The 26,184-nt window shown below is 39.7% G+C and overlaps 2 protein-coding genes across 3 annotated transcripts in view; one reads left to right on the top strand and one right to left on the bottom strand.

Annotated features, from left to right (window-relative positions):
* jag1b (jagged canonical Notch ligand 1b) overlaps window positions 1-8,011 on the top strand; it is a 35,701-nt gene extending 27,690 nt beyond the window's left edge. For both annotated transcript variants that reach the window (XM_072437486.1, XM_072437485.1), the window contains 9 exons: window positions 536-652; window positions 1,940-1,967; window positions 2,676-2,761; window positions 3,305-3,418; window positions 3,605-3,714; window positions 4,808-5,047; window positions 5,573-5,704; window positions 5,915-6,056; window positions 6,639-8,011. In XM_072437486.1, coding sequence (XP_072293587.1) covers window positions 536-652; window positions 1,940-1,967; window positions 2,676-2,761; window positions 3,305-3,418; window positions 3,605-3,714; window positions 4,808-5,047; window positions 5,573-5,704; window positions 5,915-6,056; window positions 6,639-7,114 — 1,445 coding nt within the window. In that variant the 3' untranslated portion in view covers window positions 7,115-8,011. The remainder of the gene's footprint in view (window positions 1-535; window positions 653-1,939; window positions 1,968-2,675; window positions 2,762-3,304; window positions 3,419-3,604; window positions 3,715-4,807; window positions 5,048-5,572; window positions 5,705-5,914; window positions 6,057-6,638) is intronic.
* A 2,393-nt stretch (window positions 8,012-10,404) lies between these two features.
* Window positions 10,405-26,184, bottom strand: part of slx4ip (SLX4 interacting protein) — a 52,053-nt gene continuing 36,273 nt past the window's right edge. Inside the window, exons 6-7 of the mRNA XM_072436909.1 lie at window positions 11,809-11,915; window positions 10,405-11,098 (exon numbers count right to left, since the gene is read on the bottom strand). Coding sequence (XP_072293010.1) covers window positions 10,519-11,098; window positions 11,809-11,915 — 687 coding nt within the window. The 3' untranslated portion in view covers window positions 10,405-10,518. The remainder of the gene's footprint in view (window positions 11,099-11,808; window positions 11,916-26,184) is intronic.

Here is a 26,184-nt window from a genome sequence, read left to right as displayed (position 1 = left end):
TAGACAAAGATGAAAAACAATTTTGTCTGTAAATATATTGTCTGGACATTCTCAAGCGGCATCACAAATTTATAAAAAACACTAATATTCACGGCCTTTCTCAATCCAAGCAACGGATTTATTAATCAACTGACTAATTGCTAGATTAATAGCAAAACATTTTCAGTTGCAGCCCTATCATGATTATTCAAGTCACAATATAAGAATATAAGAAGTTAATTTAATCAATTTAATCCAATCTCTACTCAAAAACGTAAATGTTGGGTGCTTTTTATGGTGGCTGTTTATGTCACAGTTACATTACTTTAACATTCAGAAAGCTTGATTTAAAAAAAAAAATGGCTGGTCGCAACCTTTAGCAATGGTTTTGAACTAGTAAGTAAGAATTCCACTGTTGTTCAGTCATGATGTCAATAGCCGTGAATAATCATAAAATTTAGGTATTCTGTATCATAATCATTGTAAAAAAAAAAAAAAATTGTATTGCAAAATCATCCCTTGTAAAAAGTAAACTTCATGTGTCTTTGTGTTGCAGCTAAGAACTCGAGTTGTCTCCCCAACCCCTGTGAGAACGGTGGTACCTGTGTGGTGACGGGCGAGTCCTTTACCTGCGTCTGCAAAGAAGGCTGGGAAGGGCCCACATGCACACAAAGTAAGAGCTGCTACAGGGGAAAGGATAAAGTTGGACAGTTATTACTAGTAAATCATGATAAACCTCCTGCCTGCTACCTCATACCGGGCCCACTCCTGTATCTGATTATATCTGACTTTCTCTCATCTTGATCTTAAACATTAAAAAGGCCTTGCTTTCCCTCACTGCTGCCGGCTATCAGCAAAAGAGGAGGAGGTAGACACAAAAGGGTCCGGTAAAGTGGAGACAGATGTTGCTCTTCACTCCTCCTCCTCCTAAAGACTTGTCCAACACTAGGCCTCTCTCTCCCCTCTGCAATCCTGTCCAAACACTGACATGTCAGCTTGTACTACAGCACTCCTTCATTTCCCTGGCTTCACTGGGATCTCTCAAATAACTACACATTTTCTTCAAAACAGAAATTCCCCAACTTTTTCCATGCATTTATAATAAATTAGAACTGGAGTGCGTAGGTGTGGGCTGATCTACATAGCTGGGCTGAAATTAAGTTGTTGAAATATGGCCTTTGAGCGTGAATCCAACTAAGAATGGGCAATACGTGGCAAAAATCATAATCTATTTTGTAATCTGATGATATCCTTGCAATCCAGCAAAAATGTGCCTGTCTATAAATGCCTTGGTCGAGGTCCAGGTATTGTACAAATGTGAAAGGACTGTCAAAGTAGCTACAAATGTGCACACAAAAAACACAGAGAAGAAAAGAAACAAACACATTTCCCAACAAAAATGCTCACCAACTCTTGCCAGAAGTATGGAGCTTCTTGGAGTTTCTAAGGTATCCATTTATTGTGTTAACAGCAGGAGTTTTGAGGCCCAAATACATTGTGCTGAAGTGTTATCAGTGACGAAAACAATCTGCATGAATGAATAACACACCACTATCTATATTATGTCCCAAAACACTTAATAATAATGGATAATGGTGGCATCATGTATCATCATCAGAACTTCCCTGTGAATAGTGAGCATTTTGTCATGATGTTACTAAAATACCATGTGACTTTGTTGTCCTCCATATTCCAGTTTCCATTTTTGATATATCCCCTAATATTATTATCATAGTTTTGCATATTATCAAAACAACTGCTTTTGGTAGGCGATATTTTGCCCCCTCTAATTCCAACTTTGTTTTAATAAGGCATAGTCATTGTGCAGCCCGGACTTGGTTAGCCCAACACGCCTCTGCAGACTCAAGCTCAGACGTGCTCCTTGTTGTCATTTTCAAAGCAGTACACGTAACAGGCTAACTAAATTGTATCTCTCTTTCTCCTCCCTTTTTTCTTTCAGATACCAACGACTGCAGTCCGCACCCATGGTAAGTGGTAGCCAAACATTTCCTGTAGCTTTAGACCGATGTAAACAGGCTGCTCCTCCCGCACAGTGGAGTCTCACCTGCTGGGAGCCAAACATACACCCTTCGCTGTCATTCCTAAGGTGCAATCAGCCTTTTGACAGCTCCTAGGCACGGCTCGGTTTAACCACAAACTGCCTAAACCCTTAAGGCTCTTGTCTAATTAGTTATCAGGATAACATGAACTGATTTAAAATAAATTTGCTTTGATGGTTGACACAGACCAATGTGTGTTTTCGTCATGCTATCTGGGAATTTGTTGCAGTTTGACGACACAATACCCAACGCTATTTCTACATCCTATAATAACAATAGTGGGGTGAAGGGACCAGTTTTCCTGTACTGGTTATAGCTTATAATATTCTTTAAAGGAATATTCAAAAGTAAACATTGCGCACATTGAACATGATCATGTAGAGGTCTATAATCATTCCGTATTTGTCTAACCACAACACAAAGACATTTTGCCCGCTTTCCATCTCAAATGTACAAGTCTATCTCAGCAATAAAAAGAAACACGTTTGATTGCCCTAATGGTCTGGAGAGCTTGTAATTACACTGTACGCTGACTGCTGAGAAAGTCCCAGCATGAAGTCAGATCTGATAAAGCACTTTCTAAAACATGCCTGGGGGTATTGGAAACTAATCTAAAATGTCCCCTTCCCTCTACAGCTACAACAGTGGGACCTGTGTGGACGGGGACAACTGGTACCGCTGCGAGTGTGCGTCCGGATTTGCTGGTCCAGACTGTCGGATCAGTGAGTACTAACCCTTATGCCCCAGGTTTAGGATAGTCGTAGGCTCACACCAAATGCAAGGTCTAGTCGGCCAATTATCTGTAGTGGGCTCTTGGCCAGGTTCAACCATTTCGATGTCACTCCGCCGGGCCCTGCTGCCATCCCCAGGGGAAACGGGCTTAGCAGGCCAACAGCTAATCAGCCATGCTCTCTGACACTGATTACACAGATTGTTTTCCCTCTTAAAGGCTTTCAGATGGCCACATTCTTTCCCATTGCAAACCCTTTGTTCTGCTAAGTCCAGCCTTCAGCTCCTGCATACCTGCTAATGATGCTGCCTTTAATAAAGCTGCATGGGGCACAGATATCCAGGCCTGACTTAAAGCGTGTTTACTTGTTTTTATTAACCAGTGTACTTGTGTATGTACCATGCAAATGACACATGACCTCTGGAAATTCAGCCGAGGAATCAGATTTGTGTGCTGACTGCTTAACCCAATATTTGCGCTGTCTGGAACCCATACGGCAGCAGTTTCTAACCCATTACCCTGCGCTCTGTGGCAGATATTAACGAGTGTCAGTCGTCTCCCTGTGCGTTTGGCTCCACCTGCGTCGATGAAATCAATGGATACCGCTGCCTGTGTCCTCCCGACAGGACGGGACCCCACTGTCATGAAGGTATGTGCACAATTAGCGTGTCAGTGCCCACGGGAGGCCAGTATAGATGTTTATAGTGCAACAAAGTGTGTAGTGCAAAGATGTATTGAAAAACTGTCCAAATACTGTCATGAAATCTGTGAAATGAATCCCTTAGACGCACAAAATGCTGACTAAGCTTTAACTGTTTTGTTTTCTTTGTCTCAGAAACAAGAAAATCCTGCACCGTTAATGGCCACATAACCCCTGATGGAATGAAATGGGATGAAGACTGCAACACTTGCCACTGTTCCAATGGGAAAGTGGTGTGCACAAAGGTATGCCTTTAAACTGCTAACCATTATCTGAGTGTGAAGAATTTATGACGCCTTAGTACAGCTGTGTGTCACATGATGTCATCGTTTACCAATGGGAGTCGGGGATAACAACAGTGCAATAAACCATTGTGGAATACAGATGGGAACATGCACTTTAGTATTAGAAAAAATCACTGATATATCCCAAAACACATTTGCTCTAGTCCAGTCAAGAGAGATAGATAGTGGTAAAAAGTGAAGCTTCTGTAATGTGTAGAACTAATCCATCTAACGCTATCTTAAACTGTTTTTTAAGAAAGACAGAAATACCATTTATACTACAGTGATTTACCCAAAACAATACACAATCATCAAAGAGTGAAAATGTCTATTGTATAAGATGCTACCTGAGAGGCATTGAGCACGTTTCCATTCTTGCAAAGAGGCAGTTGTTCGAAAATTGTGGACCTTGACTTTCTAATTAAGTTTTTTGCCTTTTTGTAAATCAAGTCATCAAGTCAAACACAGATAGATTAGTTTTGGTTCAAACCTGGTTGCGGTAATTCATGTTTTAGTCATTCATTTTTTGTTTGTTTTGAGAATCAGTTCTGCTCCAATTCATGTGGAGGATTTATTTAGGCGTGAGAGAATGTCCTCAGTACGTTCCCAGGTGAAACATGGGCACAGCAGCACTGGCAAAGGGTGGAGCTGACTCAAGAGTGTCACATTCAATGTAGAGATGATGCATTTTGTTTTGAAAAGAAATACAATGGCGCAGTTGGAAATAGCTGCCAAATGCCATTTACAAGAAGTCACCCTGAGTAAGATGAGGATTTACAGGGAGAGCAGTTTTTTCATTTATCGTGAATACTTCATGTCTAAACGAACAATGGTGCCTCACTGATACTGCTTGCCTCGGGAGGAGTAAATCATAGGATTGACCTTATGCGGTTTCACAGCTTCCAGGAGCGTCTGCGGCAGAACACAGCAATTTTGCAAAAGAAATGAATCATTATTTAGGCCTTTTCCAGTGTACATTTCACACGTTATTATCTATGGTAATCAGACACAAGGAAAGTATGACTGATTTCAAAACTTCTTACTGTTTTTCCAGATGCGGTGCGGTCCCAAATCGTGCAAGCTCGTCGCTAAAGGTCGTGGAGGCTGTCCTTCAGGGCAGAGCTGTTTGCCGGTGCGGGACAGCCATTGTTTTGTGAAGCCGTGTGTGGAGGAGGGCGAGTGCTGGTGCAGTAATCCAGCCACCTCGCCTCACAAATGCCACCTGAGCTCCGGTTTCCCCGACGACAGCTGCGCCAACATCACCTTCACGTTCAACAAGGAGAACATGCCTCAAGTGAGTTACCCCTTTCACCGTGGAGAGACGTTAAATTCAGAGGTTTCTGGGGTCATTTTTCATGCTTCCTACACAACAATAGTCAAAAAGATCAGGTTTAAGTGTTTTTCTATCCCGTCTTAGGTCTTGGCTTTTATTGTGCTTTTAAATTTACTCCTAGAAACAACATTATTATATTTCCCCTTTCTTGACTTCCAATTCACTTTCAATCCAAGTTTTGGTGTTCCCAATCCCCCAAAACGTAACCACAATGAAAGATCAACTTCAGGATCATATGGATTTCAGCTAAATGGGTTCACTGGCGACTCTGTCACCACATTGGACCATCACTCGCCAGCTGTCTAATAAGCGTGACAGCCGATAGCGACAGGCCTACGAGTCTGTGGTCTTTAATCTAAATGAGGTGGATCCCAACCAGATAGCACATTGAACCAACTGCCAAATTCTAGACCAAAAGATTGTTTTCTTTTTGTTATTATTTGCCATGTATTTTCCACTAAGCATTTTCTTTCTCCCTTTCCACAGGGCTTAACAGTTGAGGGCGTCTGCAAGCAGCTAAGAAGACTGTATATTGTAAAAAACTTCTCCTTGGAGCATTCAGTGTTTATAACTTGTGACCCATCGTTCTCAGCCAGCAACGAAATCCACGTCTGCATTGTAAGTGACTTAAAAAAAATCTTTATCTGTCTTATCACTACAATTACAATCATCAGCATGTTTTCTTTACCCCGACATCTAATTTGTGGTCAATTAGGAATAACCACGATGATTCACAATGTAAACACAATCAGTAAAGGACACTAAAAAAACATGAATAAACTCGATGTTAACCCCACTTTTATACTTATACTTGTTATATTTTTGCAGTCGACTGACGACCATCGGTTGGATCGTAACCCGAGCAAAGAGATCATAGACAGGATACTGGACCTGGTTAGCAAACGCAACGGGAACAACACCATTATCGCCGCCATCGCGGAAGTTCGTGTGCCAAGCCCGAGCAAAACTGGTATGCATCACTTTGAGCTCCTTTGTTTACTTGCTTACACACCTGAATAGTGTGGGAGGGTTCAATGTTGTCTCTGGCATTTTTGAAGGTTATGAGATAGTGGCAAGCACTCAAAATTTAAAAAAAAAAAATGTTTGGAAACAAATTTCCATTCCACCCACACAGGCCCCGAGCTGGAGACCTGGGTGGTGCAATCTACAGTAAATAGTGCCGCTCAGATCTGGGTCTCATGGCAGTTGTAATTGAAAAGAATGCAGGCAGGGTTTCAATGGAAAGACTAGAGGTGCCTGCTACAAGGCCTCAGACTGGCTCACACTGAGACTGGCTGGACCTAGTAGTAGTTAGACTCTTGCATGTGTCCACCATTCATCAACACAGTGACAGCAGACTGCCGCCACAGCCAAATAAAAGCCGCCTCCTCCCTGTTAGGGCTCAGAGGTCAGGTTGCATTGGAAAAGCATGCTAATGATTTAGCAAGCTTGACGCAGCTATATAATAAAAGCTTTTGTGTATTGTTTAAATGGGGTAAATTCTTTTATGTGTGTGTCATCTCTGACCTTTCTGCTTGTTTTGTCTCGGCAGACTACCTAGTGCCCCTCCTCAGCTCCGTCTTCATTGTGATCTGGGTCCTGGTGTTGGTCTCCATATTTCTCTGGTGCATGCGTCACCGGCGGAAACAAAGCAACCACAATGGGACGTCCACTACAGGCTCAGAGGACAACACAACTAACAATGTGCGCGAGCAACTGAACCAAATCAAAAACCCTATAGAGAAGCATGTAGGCCTAACGGTGGCCATCAAAGACTATGAAAACAAGAACTCACTCATAGCCAAAATAAGGACAAATCATCCAGAGGGGGATGAGGATGACAAGGAGAGGCACCTACAGAAGGGCCGCTTTGCCAAACAGCCAGCATACACACTAGTGGAGCGGGACGAGAAGACGCCCATCTCCAACCCCAACTCCACATCCAAACATCCAAACTGGACTAATAAACAAGACAACAGAGACTTGGAGACAGCAAACAGCATTAACAGGATGGACTACATTGTATAGCAGACAGCTGTGTTGCTGTGCAACCAAGCCTAATGCATTCACACCCCGGTGGTGGGTGAGCGGGGAGCTTTGGCATGTGTCGTTAGTGGACCGTCATGTCAGCGACCCCACAGTATTTTCAGATATTCCCCGTGTTAATTTAAGTTTTGACAAGCTGGCTTACACTGGCAGTGACAGTTGCTTTGGTTAGCTGGAAACACAAGGCACTGGTGTACATTTCATCGTAGAGCTGTGGCAAACGTGTCCTCTATGCATTTCAGTTCTTGTGGTTAGAAGTTGGGACACATGGAGAGGCTCCTGGAGTAATTGTTGTACAATGACTAAACGACCCGACGTGTTCCACAATAGAGCTAATATTTTAGTATTGTTTGAATTATTTTAGTTCAGTTTGGAGAAAGTGCCTTTTCAGCTTTAGACTACAGCAACTGTCAAAAAAGATCAACTTTATTATTTATTTTTATTTCTGGGGGTTGGGGGCGGGTTCGATGTCAGCAGTAGCTGCCAATATGAAGAATTTATGTCGATTTAGAAACTTGTAGATATGTACATTTTTTATTAATCATTGTGTATATTTGATTTATTAACTTAATAATCAAGAGCCTTAAGATATCATTCCTTTTTATTTATATGTTCTGTGTAGTTTGAAGGTTTTGATAGCTGCGGAATCCTACCATTTCTAAATATTTCCGTTGCATTTGCTAAAGCCAAATTTCAAAGAATTTCAATGACAATGAATGGGCACTTTTGGCCTGAAAGAGACTTTTATTTTCTCATTTGACATTTCATAATTTGTTGCCAGGACCTTGATAGAAGGCAAGTGAGGACAACAAGCGACTACAGCAGCTCTGAGGGATGGACATGGTGGCAGACATATTGCTTGCCTCTAATGAAAAATTACTTAAGGGAACAAAAGCCCTCAGCAGCTCCAGTTTAGCCTCTGATGCATTCGAAAGGCTGTCAATTTCATCAACTTGCACAGCATTCACACAAAGACACGCCAGATTTCCCATCTGCTTTAGTCAGCATAATATCATAAGCTAGACCACGAGTACTTGAACGGTAGGAGGCAATGGGAACACTGTAGAATCGGATAAATACACTGCCTTGCTCTGCAAGAGTCTTTTGTTTCTGTGCACATTTGTTTCTTTTTTAAATGAGGCTCTTAAAGACAAACATGTTTTATCTCATTTGTTAACCCTATGAGATCATGGCAACATTTTGTCCTACTTTTTGACTTGTGTTATGAACTTGAGAATTATGTGTTGATCTGGCAATATATTTTTGAAAGTCATATTTATTAAATATTTTGTATGAAAAGAGAATTAAAGTTGTCTTTGTTCAGACGGAGAGTGCTGTTTGTGTGTGGTGTTTAGAGCCAAACATTGTGTGTGGTGTTTACAGCCAAACATGATGACGTAAAGGAGAGGTTTCTCATGAAGCCGTCATGGGAACCACTACAAGAGACACAGCATAGACTCCAGCAAGGTCTTAGTCCAAATGTGTTTACAGCTAATTACATTCTAGCGAGCTCTCCCTGTGTTAAGTCAATCCTAAAGACGAAAATATCCCTGCTCCACATGATCCACAAACAATGTTGTCCTTGTTGGAGTGGTTTGAGTAGGACACTTATCTGCAGCTTGCTCGCGCACTGAGCCTGAGAAGCTGCCATCCAACTCAGAATCAGTTAAAAGGATTAAAGCCAAAGCAAGAGATTACCAGGAATGACCTTAAACATATCAAGCAGCCTTAACACAATACCGTCTCCGCCTCTGTAACACTATGGGCCTGTATCCGATGTCAAATTACACCCACTCATGATAGAGATGGGAACAGCACCAGTTTAATTACAAACATCTCTAGGATTTGGACAAACTGCCACTGCAATGCTGCCAACAGAGAGAACCATGATATTTTAATCACGTTTGCTTCCAGCCTATTTGCATATTCCCGCAGAGTGCAAGACTAATTTATTTGTCATTCAAATATAATAAAAATGAATAACTTATATTGTTTTGGAAAGGCTGTCTTGAACCGATTTGTCCTTAAATTGCCCCTTTCTTGTGTCCAGGGGGAACAAAATTAAGCCCTGGAACAACTTCAATAGCCACATTAAAACACAGCAATATTGTTAAAAGTAAAAACCACCCAAATTATCTGGTGCTAGAAAAACTATAGTACTACGAAACTTGTGCATGAGTGGCATCTTAACTGTGACAATGCATTTTTGTAAGCAGGGTGATGAAATATACCTGGAAACGGCAATCAATCAAAGTTGGAGCTGGAGGAGGGAACTGGACGCTTTACAGACATGTAGGAGCCAGCATTTTGAGCAGAATCCATGACGTTACAGCATGGCTCCTGGCTGTCTGAAATCCCCAATCTTTAACACAAAACCAAATCTGAACTCAAATTAAGGTTTTTGACTTTCATTTGCGAGCTTTTCTTGACCACCACCACTGCAGTACTTAAGGGCGGAGGCCGGGTTTGTTTCAAGCGTTTGACAAAGCGTAACTTGAGGGCTCGTGTATCGATTGTTGTAAAGTGTTTGTGTCGGCAGCAGCGAGGAGAATAGACAGAGTAAACTATGACGTGCTGTTTTGTTTCCAAAGCAAAGACCTCGGCTCAGACTGTGCGAGGTAAACGTGTCAGCGTTGACTCAGATTTGCATATTATGAGAAAATAAAGAAGTGATGAGAATGAGAAACCCATGTGTATTGTGAAATGTTGTTATTTATCATATTTTAAAAAAGCAGTAAATCACCACAGATTTCATTCATAAAGTTGCAATCAATATTTTTAATCAAATACTTTTATGAAATTACAAAATATAGCATATGTATGGACTCAAAATGATTTAAATTTAAAAATGCACCATGTATCTTTTCTAGTGGAAGTTCTGCCACCAGCTTGTCTCCATGGAGATGTTATTGCTTTGCCTGGGATATTTCACACTATTGCATTAGACATATCTGTCTCCATGGAGACATGCAGTTTTACAGATCAGATCTGTAAAGCGGCGACACATTTCACCGTAAAAATGTGTATTTTAAGCAATAAAATTACCTATAATTGAATAAATAATTGTAATGCCATACGGTAGTTAGACAAAGTTACATAGTGCATTTGTAAAAAGACAAAGTGTATGAACTAAAGTATTTGCGGTCAAAATTAAAACCTCAAAATAAAACAATGCAGTTAAAAGACAAAAGAGAACGTAAAATAAAGTAAAATCTGTAAAACGTGTAATAATACTACATTACTAGTTGCTGCTAATCTTGGTCAATGAATTACTGAAACATGTGGGCACATCATCTATATCTTTCTTGTGATGTGGCGACTGCATTTATCGTTGCAATGACCCTAAAATAACAATATCACTGTAGTCTCCCTCTTCTCTCTCCTGCTCAGGACCTCTTCATCCTCCGTAATCGCGACGCTCGGGGCACGTTCTGGCTCCCCTTCTCTTCGGCATGTTTCTGTGCAGATCTGGAAGCAATAGAGGAGCTGGAGGATGCATGCTTGTCAGAAAGGCCCCTCAGACTTGCGGCCGGCCTGTTTTGGTTTGTCTGTGCCGTGTTATTGCTGCTCGCGAGGGGCTGCCGTGGGGCCCGTTTCCCTGGAGTAAGCAGCTCTACTTCCACTGCGGTTTCCACGCGCTCCGACACCGGGAAAGCCTTGGATTCTGCCTCGACTTTGGGGTCACGCCTGGACGTTTGAGTGGAGCTTTCGAGACACGCCCTCTTGGCCCGTTGCGGGACAGGGTCTTCCCCTTCGTCCCTTGTGGTCTCGCTAGTTTCTGGACCGGTTTCTTGTTTGTCAGTGTTACTATTATTCTGGTCACGAGTTGGGCCCGGGTCCAGACTATTCCCGATGTGTACCACTGTGTCAGGAGAGTGGTTTGGATGTGCTTCCTCTAGACCAGTTTGTCCTCTAGTGTTCTGGGGGTCTTTCTGTTGCTCCTTCTGGACACTGGCCTGCTTGGCTCTGTAAAGTAGATAAAGAACAGACATTTATAAAACAACTTACAAACGCTCCCATTACTGTAATACAATAGATTTTATTACTTTGGGGTTTGTACATTTCAGCCAAATTTTGACAGAAAATAAATGAAAACATGCAATTTGAATCTAAATGTCTACTTTTAAAAATATCTCTATTTGCTCTCCATTGATCAGTACAAGTGTATTATTACTTTGACTAAAATTAAACCTGATGGGCATCCAGCCCGGATCTGCATGGGTTCGATTTCATTAAATTATAGTTGGTTAAAAGAGCGTTTATGTCATTATCAAATTTTTGAGTTACGATTATAGTGAGAAGAAACATCTTGATTTAACTGTTATTCACTCTCACTAATGTTATAACCAAACAACAGTGAAATCCTTAATTTTCTTTGATTCATGTTGTTTAATAGATCACCAAGTATTTGACCCACTTTCTGAATGATGAAGTTAATGTGACATAAAAAGCCAGATAAAAATAAAAACAAAACCAACTTTACATTTAGGTTTACATTTTTGGAGAACAGATTTATGTGTGTTTTTAGTTGTAATTGAGTATTTGAGTAACAGTAATACTACTTCTACAGTTTAAAGAACCCATTCCTCCCTCTGATAAACAGGATATGGACAGTTCTACGAGTGTCCTGTCTGACCGGTGGGCTGGAAACTTCAGTGTTATTTGCTCATACTTACATCTTTTGAAGCCCAGTTTTCTTTGTTTTTGTGGGGATGTGAGGAGGCTCTTGGGTTTCGGCCACTTTGGAAAAATATTCAGATCGACTTTGTTCACTCAGCTCTTTCTGCGGAGGATGAGAGGACAAACAGGGACAGTCAACTATCATTTAGCAACATCAGACACACAAACACATTATTTGTAACCAGAGCAAACCATGAATTGCTTTGAGGTCAGTAGAACAGTATTTGTATAAAATTTAACCCCCAATATAACATCAGCAGCGTCACACAGCTAAGATGGGTGAAGTGTCTTGCCCAAGGACACAACTGCGACATGTCAAACCTGTAGATCAATCCGCACCTTCTTGTAATAAACATGACGGTTATAGAGCGTGCAAATAGTGAATAGTTTTACAGCTCATATTATGATGCAGTGAAGCTAGCAGAGTGGTTAGCATTTTTGTCTCTCCCTTTGTCTGTGATGGGTTTGTCACATATGGGCTATGTTTACATGCACACCAGAAATCTGATCATTATCCAATTTCTGAAATGGTCAGATTATTGAAAAGTCATGTAAACAGAGGCTGCGGTTACATGCACACTCAAACATATTATACGATTAGTAAACTGACAAAATACAAAATCTGATTTCTTTCTGATCATGGTCCTTCTCATTACCCACATCAGATTTAGCTTTTCATTTAAACCGTCTTAACGGTCAAGAAATCAGATCATTATCAGATTTGTTGTGTCTGTAAACACACATCTGATGTGAGTAATCTGATTTCTTTCTTGATTAAAAATATTTTTTTTACAACTAAATTGTGACAAGGGAAATTATGCAAAAAAGGGCAAAAAGGGAAAAATAAATGTTCTGATCTACCAGAAATGTAAAACCAAATGTCTTCCTACAAAAGTCCAAATATAAAGTTATTCTAAAACACACGTAAAAAAATGTACTGAATGCTTATGTATAACAAAAAATATTTAAGTTTATGTTTTAAATTATGTTTTTACATGTGTAAAGCACTTTGAATTATGTTTGTACCAATTGTGCTCCACAAATAATAGATGAATTTGAATTTACAGCTCCAGAGAATCTGAGCTTCATTGAAGATGAAAAATGGCTACTTCTTCGAGGCAAAACCAAAAATGTCCCAAATATTGGACCTCACCAACCAATGCCCTCAAAGGGCCACTAATGGAGGTTAATTACACATCTCGTCAGTGACTGCGCCAGAACAGGATTTATGAGTGGACAGGCACTGAAGGAAACCAAGCAGAACCAAGTGCCTGTCAAGTGCCCAGGCAAACCCACAAATACAATCTAATGTCAAAATAATGTACAAGCTTAAGTTCCATTTCGGCAGATTTACAGTGGATTTCAACCTAATACTTTAATGTATACATAAATAAAAAGAGAGAGAGATGGGTTATCTGTGATATCGAAGGGGTTCTCTAGATATTGGTGTCAGCTCCATATTGAAAATGTTGCAGATATTTGGCAGTGATTTTCTGCACTGCCCCAGTCTCTGTGCGCCCATGTGTCATTCCCAGTTCAACCTGAGTACATCAGATTTTATGAGTAAACATTTAAATAGAATAGTAATTAAGCTAAAATGCAACACATGATTTAGTATCCCAGATAAATAAATGGTAACTTTTCTATAATTGAACATACACTTGTGGTACTTGCTATGGAATTTAAAATCTTAATTTTCAAGTCCATATAAAATGGACAGGATTGCTTAAAGAAGACATATTGTGTAGAATCACCTTTAAATAGCTTTTAACCGTGTTATAACAGTGTAGTGTTTGGACTGAACCATGCATGTTTGAGTAATCCTGCTTTCTTCTGTATTTTGTGGCAAGAGTGGTCAGAACATGTCTGTTTATACCTATCACCAATCCTGCCCACAGCTTTGTACCTGTGATCATTCAGAAACAAAGGTCACATGGCAATTTTTGCACAAAAAAACATATGATGATCTGCTGCTCGCTAAGATGACATGCCACTGTGCAGTTCTGCATGAAATGAACTGTACCATTTATATTATTAAGCAGTTTAAGATCACTATTGAAGTTTGCCAAGACCTAAATGTAAAAGTCGAAAAATCAAAGTATGTTATAGTTTGAAATGAAATATCTGGTAAAAATTACAATACACCTTCCTTAAGAAAGGGCATCTGGCATTAAATCATTGCACTAGATGGTGGCGGGTTATTATTACGGCTAGCACAATCGCAACGTGTAAAGAAGGTCAAACAAGTTAAAGAAAAATAGCTGTATCTGGAGAACCATAAATTAACATAAATCAAATTTTACTGCTAAAGACTTAGAACTGCATTGCATTGGTACAACTCTTGCCCAGTGCTTGGCTTGGAAAACTAGTAGTTACAGTGGATTCAGGGAAAGTCCTCAGTGACCCTTTTTAATACTCAGCAATAGTTGTAATAGAAGTTGGCGTATCCCCACAGACACAGGGGAGTGTAATGATCCCGAATAAGAAAGTACTACGAGGGCATTGTGGTTGGTGTTGTGTGTTGACCCTAGCAACTGCTCACTGGTCTGTGTTGTAAAAGAGGCCAAACCGAAGAAAGGGGGCAGAGAGAGGGGCCGTCCGACAGGGAAGTGGGCGGCCGCTAATGTCAAGGAACAAGGGACAAGATACTGGGACGTGAATAGGAGACAGAAAAAAAACGACAATGTAACAAAGAGCAGTGGACCTCCAGAGGCTCAGAAATGTAACACAAATGTAAGATTCCCACACAGGAAACCAGGGACAGACGCGTCTTTGTCCCGTCCTAGTGGAGAGTGGGCAGAGGGTCAGGCGCTTCACAACCAAGTCTGGACCGCAGCTGGTGATCTGGATTCATGCAGCACAGAGCAAAATAAAAGAATAAAGCAACGTCCTGTCGGATTTAGATGCTGCTCATTATTTGTAACTCACAGTCCTGGGACGGCACATTTGTGACTCAGGGTGGTTGTATTATGTGTTGCATGTGTGAAAGGTGAAACGGTGAATTCAATTGGTGCCACTTGTTTGCCATCGCTTGTCTGTAGGAATTAACGCTCTGCTTGTCACACCGAAGGAGTTGTTGATGCTCAGATTTTTGGAGAAGCGGTTCACATCGCAAATAAAATGTGGCTCAAATCATTCCTCCTGTGGGAACCCAAGAGCCCTGAAGTGGTTTATGCGCAGAAGAAAAAATAACAGAACTAGGAGTCAGGCTGTTGTCACGTTATAACACAGACTATAACATTGAAATATATATTACATCAGTGAGCTCCATTTGTCAATTGGGAATTACCTCAAATGAATCTTCTTTATACATTATCTTTAGCAGGGCCGTTCACACTGTGATGTAAACATCTAATTGGGGGCACTGAACCTGCAATGTGTGAACGTAGCCTAAAAGTGGCAGAGCTTAAATCAGTCATTACTACGGTATAATTAATAACGTATTGATACAGAGATACTAATCAATACTAAAACTATTATCAAAATAAGAAACTAATTTGAACAAGTATCAAAACTGGGGGGGAAATGACATGAGCAGGACACAAATGGACCTTTCCTGAATACTTTTAGAATGTTATTGATCTAGATCAGAACTAGTGTATATGTGTAAAACCAGATGGTCGTATTGTGTAGGAAAATACTTTGTATAGTCTAATTTGTATTATTTTTATTATGAATATGAATTTTATTTGTATGTATTATTGTGGCATTGAAATTGTATCAAGCCTTTTCCTTAGTATTAAAATCAAGTTTTAAATGTTTAGCACTGTGACAACAATACTCATTACTGGAGCACATTTGGACTAGGGTAGCAGACCAAAACAGTTAAGGAACAAACACCTTACACTTTTATAATTGTCTCAGATTTTGACCGATCCTATAAAAATATCTTTCAGTCACTTTACCTCCAAAATTGAAAGTGTGTTGCGGCAAACGGAAAACAGAAAGTCTAGCCTGGCAGCCACACTGGAGCTCAACAGTGACTGCTCACCACTTTAATCCAGAAGTACATTTTCCATTATTTTTCCCATAGGGATTCTGAAAAAATACAGTTGAAACTTTGAAAGCTTGCTTGGGGCTAATCAGCTGTGTGGTAAGTAACAAATGTTTTAATTAAAATATGTTTCTGAAATGTATTAATTTAAATATTTTTGCTGAAGTTTTACAGTTTGTTTTTTTACTGCTGCTTTAGCCTCTACCTTGCCGTTTAACTTTAAATAGTTTATTCTTTCTAAATCCCTATGGCTATGGCTATGACTATCCCTATACTATTGTGTAGTAATAATAAAGACACAACACTTGTGTACTGCAGTGACATCAGTTCTGAGAAAGACGTGGGTGCCCACATTTGCATCATCAGGCCTTGATGCGTCAGCTCATCTGCTCGATATGAATGAATGCTGTTTGAAAGTGCAAACATGAAAGAAAAATCAACAAGGGGACGATGGGAAACTTTTAGTGGGGTGCATTTCCTGTCGGCACGACTTCAAATAAAAGAGAGGAACTATGATGGAGGAGCCAGGGGCAGACAGACCCAGAAACATGAATAATAATCATAAGAGCTTGATATGTTGCGTAGGAGACAGAGGAGGGATTAAAATCTCAAGTACGAGGGTGTGGACGAATGAATGCACCTTGTAATTATCACAAGGCATGGAGATAAAGAGCTGAGCATTGTGTGGGAAAGCAGGCAGCCTAATCTGGAAAGAAATGACTCTCAAAATGTTGGAGCACGTTATGTGAAAAAGCAGTAAATTGTTTCTGTTGAAGGAAAATTTGACGGGTAAAAGGTACAGGTAAACATAATTATTGGAAGATTTTTTGTTGCGTCATTGTCAGTGTTTTTTATTTCATCACGCTTTTGTATTATTATTGTTTTGTTTTAATCTGAACTAAAAGATAAGTTAGGTAAACAAGACCTCTCCCTATGCCTTTGTAGATTATTGCCTTTACGCTTCTGAAACTTCAATGACTTCCAAGGAACTTATGCCCAAAATCCCCTGGGGAGAAATTATGACATGATACAGTTAGAATGTTATATTCATTGGGAATACAATGTTGTAAAATGTGAGGTAATGTTACCGGCACAATAATTAATACCTGCTTGATGGAAAAGCAGGAACTTACTCAATCGATACTTGTGAAATCTTTTTTGTTACACATGATTAAAAAATGCATTGATTTTTCCCACACAACTTATGAATGTGTGTAGGTGTGAGAATATTTCAATTTTAGGATTCCTTGGTCCAGGGTTTGAGTTTATTCAGAATAAATGTTTTTTATACCCAATAAGAAAAATTGTATGCTATGATTTGCCACGTTCCAAGACGCAAAATCGCATTGGTCAATTATCCTTTTCTTATCAAGCAACACGCACAAATGACATGTTTGCACTGGTTACTCTCCCAACAAACCTGTGTGCACTGACCAATGTGAGTGAATGTGTGAAGGGTAAGTCTGTGTGCTGAGTGCATGTATGACACTGTATGACACTGTGGGTCGACCGTTTTAAAGCAGAACTAAGTCACTCTGGCAATAAAGCTCCCCCTGCAGCTCCCTTGTGAAAATACATTGTCAGAAAATAGACGCAAAGGCTCTTCTTTTTTCTTTGTTTATCATAATAAGACAGTATAATCACATACAAAAACATTTATAAAAAAGAGCGAGGGTTTCTCAGCCGAGTCGGTAAATGTTGCAAGGCTGGTTTTATGCCCAGAGACAGCAGGGGGCGACGACACTTCAAACGCCCCGAAAATACATATTTAACCATCACAGGGACTTACAAACACGTTCAATAAGGTGAAAATGTAACTTAATTCTGCTTTAAATATAAAACTGTGTGACTGTTTTATTGAATGCACCTCTCAATAAAAACACATTTTTATTCAAACCGTAAGTGTAACAGGTGGAAATGAGTATTTTTGCTTAAACCTGGCACATGACAATTTCTTTCATATATTTCATTCATATTTTTGTGCATTGTCCCTGATCAAATATTAAAATAAAAATACATTAGATGGTAGGCATATGTGTTGTTGCAGATTAAATCATGAAAACAATGTATTCCAATTTATTTCAAGCCTTTGTTTAAATTGTCTTTGGGAAAATAATTTGATATGTTTCCACTTTATTCTAATCTGGCAGGGTAAACGCAACAAGGGAAGGATGCTAGAAAAAGGCTATTTGTCTAAATGGAATCCAAAATAAAATAGGAACATCTGACACCTGAAAGTGCTATGCTGTTTAATTTTTACTCTAATAAATAACCAATACTATCATACAAAGCAAACCCACATATAATGACGCTATGGTGCTGCATTGTCGCTGAAGCACCACAGCGCCCTCTCTGGCCATCCGGCATGTCAGCTCGACACAAGGCGCCACATCTGGACATAAGATTATGATAAGCCTGGCAAAAGGGCAGCGAGAGTAAACCGAATGAATCACAGGGTTAGAAGATACTGGTACCGATTCTCAGTTTTGGAAAGGACTTCAAAAAGATAACTCGCCGCAAGCTCCATAAAACAGGGGCTTGAGAGCGTTCCACTCTGCCATCTCTGATAAGGGCAGGAGCAAAGATAGCAAGATTACCTGCTGTGTTATCATTGCACGCGGCTAAACTTTAAAGTAATGTAGTGATGGAGAAGACCAAACTTACAGAATCTAAATACCTTATTTTTGACAAAGAATGTAACAGACTTATGTGAGCTTAAGCGTGTGATTCTCAGTTGAGTTGGAGATATTTCTTAAAGTGAATCCAGTGCAAGAGGTCAGAGGGGTCAGATGGGGTTAGCTCCACCCACCGCACAAGCAAAATAAACTGTTTTCTTCATGCCTTGTGCTGTGACACGGGGGTTATACCAAAATAATAACAAGACGTTGCCTGAAAAGGTTGCCACAGTTGAACGTTGCGAGAAATGCACGTAGGATTGCCAGTATCTGACTTCTAACTTCCTCAAATAACATTGAAGATATCTAGAAAATTTGTGTATGTTATTATGACACAGATAAAAAGGAATGTGTCTCTTCAAAAAAGAGTTTCTCCACTTTTTTTTTAAATACAAGTGTGAAAAGCAAACCAAGATCTGGTCTCTAACAGATTTATTTGGAGTCCAACAAGAATGTGGATACTGGCACTGGCTTATATGTGTAATATTACGTTATTGCAATTTAAGAGGGCCTCAGACCATTTGTTGTTTTCAAGGTGCCTCAAAATCACTAGGCGGGATGTTTTTACAAGCTTTTGCAAGAATTTCTTGGAGTACAGGAAGTTGGATCAGACGTGACTTTAAAACTGGATAGCTGGAAGATAAACAAATTATGCTGTGATAATGTTAGGGTGCATGAAAAGCAGAAATATGCAAGGTCAGGCAACTAAAATGTAGAAATGTTACAAACTCTGAAGGTAGAAAAGACATGGGTTTATTGCTAACTGCTGCTGTTTGAATAAATATGGCTGAAAATGTGATGATTGGAGAGGAGTTTGCGTAATTCTTCATTCGCCCAGGAATGGTCTATGGCAGAAAAGGTTTCATGTGGACACTGTTTTTAGAAATAATAAGCAGGGAGAAGGGATGGTTTAAAAGAGGGGTGAAGGAGGCAATTTTTCTGAAAAAAGAAGACCCTTCTTTGAACAGAAATTATGTTAAACCGCTATAGTCACCCAAGTCAGTCAAATGCTAATCAGGTACTTAACAGCTGTGAGTGAGAGGCGGGCAGAGAATAGGGTTAAAACGACCCATAATGAGGCTAACAGGAAAACAAAGGCAGAGCAGTTTCGGGTTAAAACACTTCTCTTAGGGCACCTCTCTAGTTCAGAGCAGTATGAATGTTAACTTCTCAGTCCACTACCTTCAGATTGCAAATGATTTAGGATGGAAGTCAAAACCTCTAAATTTCAAAAACGGTGTCCAGATGACAACCTATAAAAATCATGTATGTAAAATGACTGTATAGTGAATGTGTCATGGATGTGTAATGCATTCAACAGTCTATTATGTATGTGTTATGAGTGAGTCCTTTGGGTTTCTGAAGGTCAACGTGAACAGACTTGAAATGTTACAGAATCTCAAAATAGGAAGAAAACTGAACACTTATTACGTTCTTTTGATTAATTTCCTCACCAATAAACGATACCATGTGCTGCCACATTCAAATAAGAGAGCCCTGTCTCTCAAAACAAAGCCTTACAGTTTGATGTTCTTGAAGCTTGCTGGTCAACAAAATGCTCAATGTTTCTCTAGCTGTAATAAAATTAAGAAAATGGAATCATTCTTTCCCCGGTAAGGCTTTGAAGTGTGCACTGATGCTGCAGCGGAGTTCTCCAACTGGCACCACCAAATCATAACAGAACTATATTTCAGAGAGAAAAACTCTAGTATGCAGTTTATGCATGGAACTAAATAAAATGGTTAAAAACAAAACAAAAAACAGAACTATTGTTTAGCACCTGCACTGTGACCAAGAGGATTAGGTTCAGTGTTTGTTGCACTAGCAGTTTTCTGAATGTCTCTCTTAACTCCTCACCCTCATTATTACATATCACTGATTTGAAAAGAACCTAAAGCCCCAAATCAAGAAATTAAACAAAGCAATGATTATTATAACCCTTTGATTGAAATCGATATTAAGGCCTGTATGTATTTAAATGGATTAATGACTTAAGTAATTTTGTTTTGACGGGCGAGGAGTGGGAAAATGTATGTACTTCACAAGGGAGGACAACAAAATCTAATGTTTGGAAAGAATTCTGTTGGAAGAGTGTGACTCATTTTTATATAACACCGTGTCAAAGTGCTCGTTATACAGAGGGAGGGGCTGAATGTTGGAGAAATTGTGGTTGACAGACTGATTTTGACACCATCATTCCACTCAATTTCATAACTATGGATTTGGCCCTCAAAACCCCTGCCTTGGACAATATAGATGGATACCTTTGGAACATTGGAACATACTACAGGCTGGGAAAAGGGCAATCACAAAAAAATGGATGACACAAACTGCACCGATGACCAAGGACTGGACTAAAGCACTATAACCTGACATATAGACAACGGGGGGGAATAAAAAAAAAATCACTCACAGACTTAACTCGGAAGTGGACAAATTTAAAAAAATCTGGACTAAATGGGACCTTTTGTGCCTTACATTTCTTTTCTGGAGTTTTCTTAAAAAATATTTTCAAATTTATATTTTTTTCTTTGTTTTCTCTGGTCCTGTCCAGTAAATAAATAAAACGCCTGAAGCCCAACAAATCTTTAAGTTGTATTGTGGGATAAACAGATGCTGCATTTAACCCTGAAAAGGACTTCTGGGCACAAACCAACTCTTCACTGATTTCTATTCATGATTTGTGTATTCTTCTTTAGTCTATCACCTTCCACAGCGTAGTCATAGAAATTTTCTCACCGCTCATTCCACCCTCCACTCATGCCCAGTTTGGCTCGATTTGGCTCACCACGCCGTCCTTGCAACAAAGTCAACAAACATGTACAGGCACAAGCTAGTTTAAAATAGAACATTTCTTACAGTAAACTCCATGACAAACATTTTGGATCCACCCATGAGTCTTAAGAGCTACACCCTACAAAGCAGCACATAACAGCGCAAAAACGTAGTCTTTGACAACCATCCAAAATGGTGGTTCAACCCCCCTTTATTAGCATTGCATATTATATTCTTGGGCAGGACACTTCACCCACTTGACCATTGTTATTTTTAGGGCTTTAGACCTTTAGGTTAGGTTCGGTCAGGTTAGGTTAGGTGTCTTTATTATTACCCTTGCTAAATTTGGTTTGCAGTGATTAAGAGGCATCAAACATACATCAGGACATGCCACATAATATAAAAACGAGTGACATTATGTAAAAGGACAGTGGCTGCAGGGACATAACTGTCTCTGTATCTTTTGGTCCTACATTTTCGAGCAACATTTTTATTTGTCAACTGATTATTTTGGGCGGATTTTAAAGTATTTGTTTCACAACAGCAGGCAGAGGAAAGCAGGAATTAGTTATCTTTTGATTTTGGAGTGAATTGCAAGTTTAATCTGCCTTTTTATAAATAAATACAACGCAGTGGTTTTCTGTATAAATAGTTTGAATTTTGAACACAGATCCAAATTATAGAGATACTTAATAGGGTTGAGACGTTTGGCCAGCGGCAGAACACGCTAATTTTAGTCAACTTACAGGGAATCTCTTGGGGGTCTTTGTTGATTAAATACATTTCTGGTCGACTAAACTGCCCTCGTTATCATGTAAGATTTCTATTGGCGAGATTAAGACTTAAGATTAAGATTAAGACTAAATGCAAATCTCTAACTACAACAATTGCTCCAATCAATTACAAACATGGTGGCTTTTAAAACAGCAATCACCAACCTTACACATAACGGATACATTTGCAAGTAAGATGCTTCCTTGGGGGACATTTTGGTGGTTATTGAATGAAGTCAACTAAAGTCATTAACAGACAAAATGAGTGCTTGGGAAAGTATGGCCGATGGCTGTAGCGAGCTGTGAAGAACCCAGGCGTGCTGAGGTCATGAGTAAACACAGAAAGAGGCTTCGGGAAGGGAGAGAGGGGCGTGGGGGGGCTGGAAACACATCTGCACTGCCTTTGATCCCAACTTCTGCGGCCCAGCACGCCACTCACCTCAGCTGCCCACACTGCAAAACAATGGCTTACAACGCTAAGGAACGGTGCTTTTTCCCAGGCCGCCCTCCCTCCGCACTCGGAGTCACTGCTTGGAGTTTCAGATGAGGCTTAAGTTCAACAAATTAGAAAGGATAATAAATAAAGGTTTGTTTGTTTCAGTTTTATGCAAAGGAAGCAAGTTTCGATGCGCTCTTATTTTGGGATTCTGGGTCAGGCTGATATGGTCCTCATGTTGGATCAGAGAGAAGCCTGGTGATGTGAGAGGAGCAGATGTGGAGGCAGCTGCGAGGACAAGAGCATTCAGGATTCAAGTCACAAAGGACACTGGAAATATAATAGAAAAAATGATACACTTTACATAAATCTGGTCACAAAGGTGTCATGGGTCATTTTAATGTGGAAATGAACAGCGTTGGATTGTAACTAAGAGTACTATGTAGTAGTAATTTGATCACAAAGTGACAAAACAATGGAATTTGAATTTAAGGGAAGCTTGTGAATGAAACAAACTTTGCTCACTAATATCTTGCTCAGTCCTGTAGTAATTTTTTCACTCAAAGACACTTATTGCATGGTACGCAATACACCTGGTATTACTGGACAACTTCTACTGTGGCTGCCTTGGGGTAGACTGACCACAGCATCAAATCTGTGTACTAAAGATCAACCGATATGATTGGTTTCATTTAATCAATGGCCGATAAGTGCCATCAATGTTTTGAGGCATGTTTTATAAATGGCCAATTCTTTTTTCTTTTTCCCCCCAAGCTATAAAATATATAATAACTATACATTCAGTTGTATAGTTAGGCGCTGCTCTGCATAATAAAAGTATAATAATAAATAAAAGCAATGATTTTTAAACATCCACAACCCCTGGGTAGTCTTATGGGCTGAAGTTAATGCTGCAATAAAGTGTTCAAACAAAGGCCCATGACATCCAGGTTTTTTGTCCCACACAGAATAACAGCCTATGCTGGAGCTTTACGGTCGATAGCTGATATATAAAACAGTGCAAATATCATCCTGATATACTGGCCAAACAATATAAATATAAATTTTGGCCATAGGACCCTTTCATATATCAAAATTAACACATGGTGTTGTGGCCCAAGGACACAACGGCAGCATGAACTGGTCAGAGCAGGAATAGAACCCCTGACCAGTGGGTTGGGAGGTGACCACTCTTACCTATATTTTGTACTTTTCCTTAGAGGCCAGTACTTGCCTTGGAGGCAGTGTCTTTCTTCCCCATCAGGCACAATACTACCAGTAAACCTTTAATGTGATGGTCAATTTTCAAGCTAAATTGCCCTTAGTTGTTATAGTAGATTCTAGATGATTCAATCACAGATGCCAGCAAGCATTTATGTTCTGCCAGATCCGACAACTTGGATCTTAGTTGTGATTAGTGGTGACTAAAGCCACACTCCAAACTGAACCACATTACAAATGACACATTCAACCAGCGTATTTGTGGGATAAAGCTTTCTCAAGACAGGTCCAACCATGATGTCACCTCATGTCGCTCTCGCAGCATCACCCCCTGACCTTAGTAAATGTGCTAATTTGATGAGTCCACATTTCCACTGCGGTTGAAGATTTTTGTCCGAATACTCATACAAATTGAGCTCTAACAACAAAACTGAACCCTCTCACCAAAACATGAAGCAATTTTGGGACTAAACTTTTTTGCTGTCAGGAGTCGCGGTGTAAAAGCCCCTCACTTTGACATTTGAATACTTCTGACTTAAAACTATCACATAATTCTTCATAGATGACAGCCTTGAACCAGCTCTGACTCATTGTTTAACCTTTGTTTTTGAGATTTAGAATTTTCCTTGGTAACATTAAATTGCTCCAACTTACTTTTCCGACATATTAAAGCGAGTTGAGGATGTAAACAAATTATTGTTTTTGTCATGTGAAAACTTCAGCCTCTCTGTCTGGTATCTTTCCTCAACGAAACCACAATCGAGTTTGGGATCGAGAACGCCTGGCCACAAGACTCCCACCCTCCAATTCCCCGTGCTTGTAGAGCAGGAGCCCAGAGAACCACATCCTGGCGCGGGGAATGCGATCGACAGCGATGCCTCCTTCAACTGGAAAATTGGTTATACAATTTGAACTCCTCACTGATGACTATAGCGCCACAAAAAATATTACAATCGCCGCTTTCATTGGACGCCAAGTGTATAGAGCGCAGAGACATTCAAAGGGAGAAACAATAGCAGCAAACTCACTGAAAAACAGAAGGCCAATGATCATGGTTTTATGGAGAGAGATGTGATGCCTTGATGTGAGTGCCAAGGTGAAAGGCTCTACCACCAGAATGCACTTGGGGGATGGGGATCAAATGAGCTGTGTGTGGACAAAAACTACTGTTGTGCTTTGTATGACTTATGAACTGCAGGGTGAGATGATACACAACTACAAACTGGAAATTATTCTCCAGATATGTCTGAGTCCTATCAATCAAGTCGCATGACATGAAAATGTAGATGATTATGTTAAATTGCCTGTAAACCCAGTCTGTGGTGGAAAAAAGTCCTGTCTAACTCCATAAACTCTTGAACTATGGTTTGGTGAAAATGCAGGAAAACGGCATTAAGCACAAGACCCAGCCAAATCCCGAGCAGAGGAAGAGACATGTTCAAAAGTTGTGCAACCAGACATTACTGGGGGTCAAGATAGGGTCCACTGCACCGCCATTTCGCCAAGACCTGTTCAAACCTGAGCTGCATTTGTAAAAGTCACTATGTAGTCTGTCTAATGTGTTTTCACTGTAGCCACAGTTTCACTGGGGATTTTCTCAGAATCTCACAAAACCTGATAATGGTTTATTTTTTTGAGTTTTGGGGGACCAAATATTTGTGAGAAAGTATCTCAGCTTTGGCTATGATGACACACTGGTTAGGTCATGAAAGGGTTGTCCAAAATTCAATATATTTTCATTAATCTATAAAAAAAAAAAAACAGAACAAACAATTCTCAATTTTTAGAATGTAAAAAACCTGAACATTCTATGTTTCAGAATAATTGAGGAGAAAACATTTACATGTGCATGTAATGTGCATATAACTGCAGCACTGGCTGCAGTTATATGCACATTCAAAATCTGTTTAATTATCAGATCTTTTTGAGTTATAAGTATATTAAAACGACAAACTGATTACATCATTTAAATAATCTTAATGATCCAGAAATGGAATGTTTATAAAATGTTTGGTGTACATGTAATCATAGCCACTGTTATATTCCTACTTTAAAGAATAACTTAATATTGGAAAAAGTCCTATTTCCTCAGGTATGATACTGCTGCAGTGGTTGCAAGACCATTCAATACTTTACAGAGAGATTATGGTCTGGAATCATATCACATTTACCTGATTTCAAAAGACTGAGGGCAGATCAACCAATCAGAATATAGCATGGTCTGTTTGTGTTAAAACAAAATAAACATGGCATCTAAGAAGGAACAAAGGTAAAATATATACCACAGAAGATTTAGAAACAGTGTGGGTAAAGTAAAGTACTAAATGCTGTAACTGAGGTAAATAAAGTAATGTATTTTGTTCTGAATGTCATAAGAAGAGTCGAGAGGAGATGTCCTACACATTTGAGAGACACGTGCTCCAAATTATCAGCTGTGGTTGGACCGTCCCAAGTTAGGAGAGTTGTTTGACGCCCCCTTATGGTCCAATTCCAGACTC

The sequence above is a fragment of the Eucyclogobius newberryi genome, unplaced genomic scaffold (assembly GCF_026437365.1).
Source record: "Eucyclogobius newberryi isolate DKJ021-1_F unplaced genomic scaffold, fEucNew1.0.hap1 SCAF_8, whole genome shotgun sequence".
NCBI classification, from domain to species: domain Eukaryota; kingdom Metazoa; phylum Chordata; class Actinopteri; order Gobiiformes; family Gobiidae; genus Eucyclogobius; species Eucyclogobius newberryi.
Note: the sequence above shows the minus strand (reverse complement) of the source record. Positions and strands in the feature narration are given on the sequence as shown.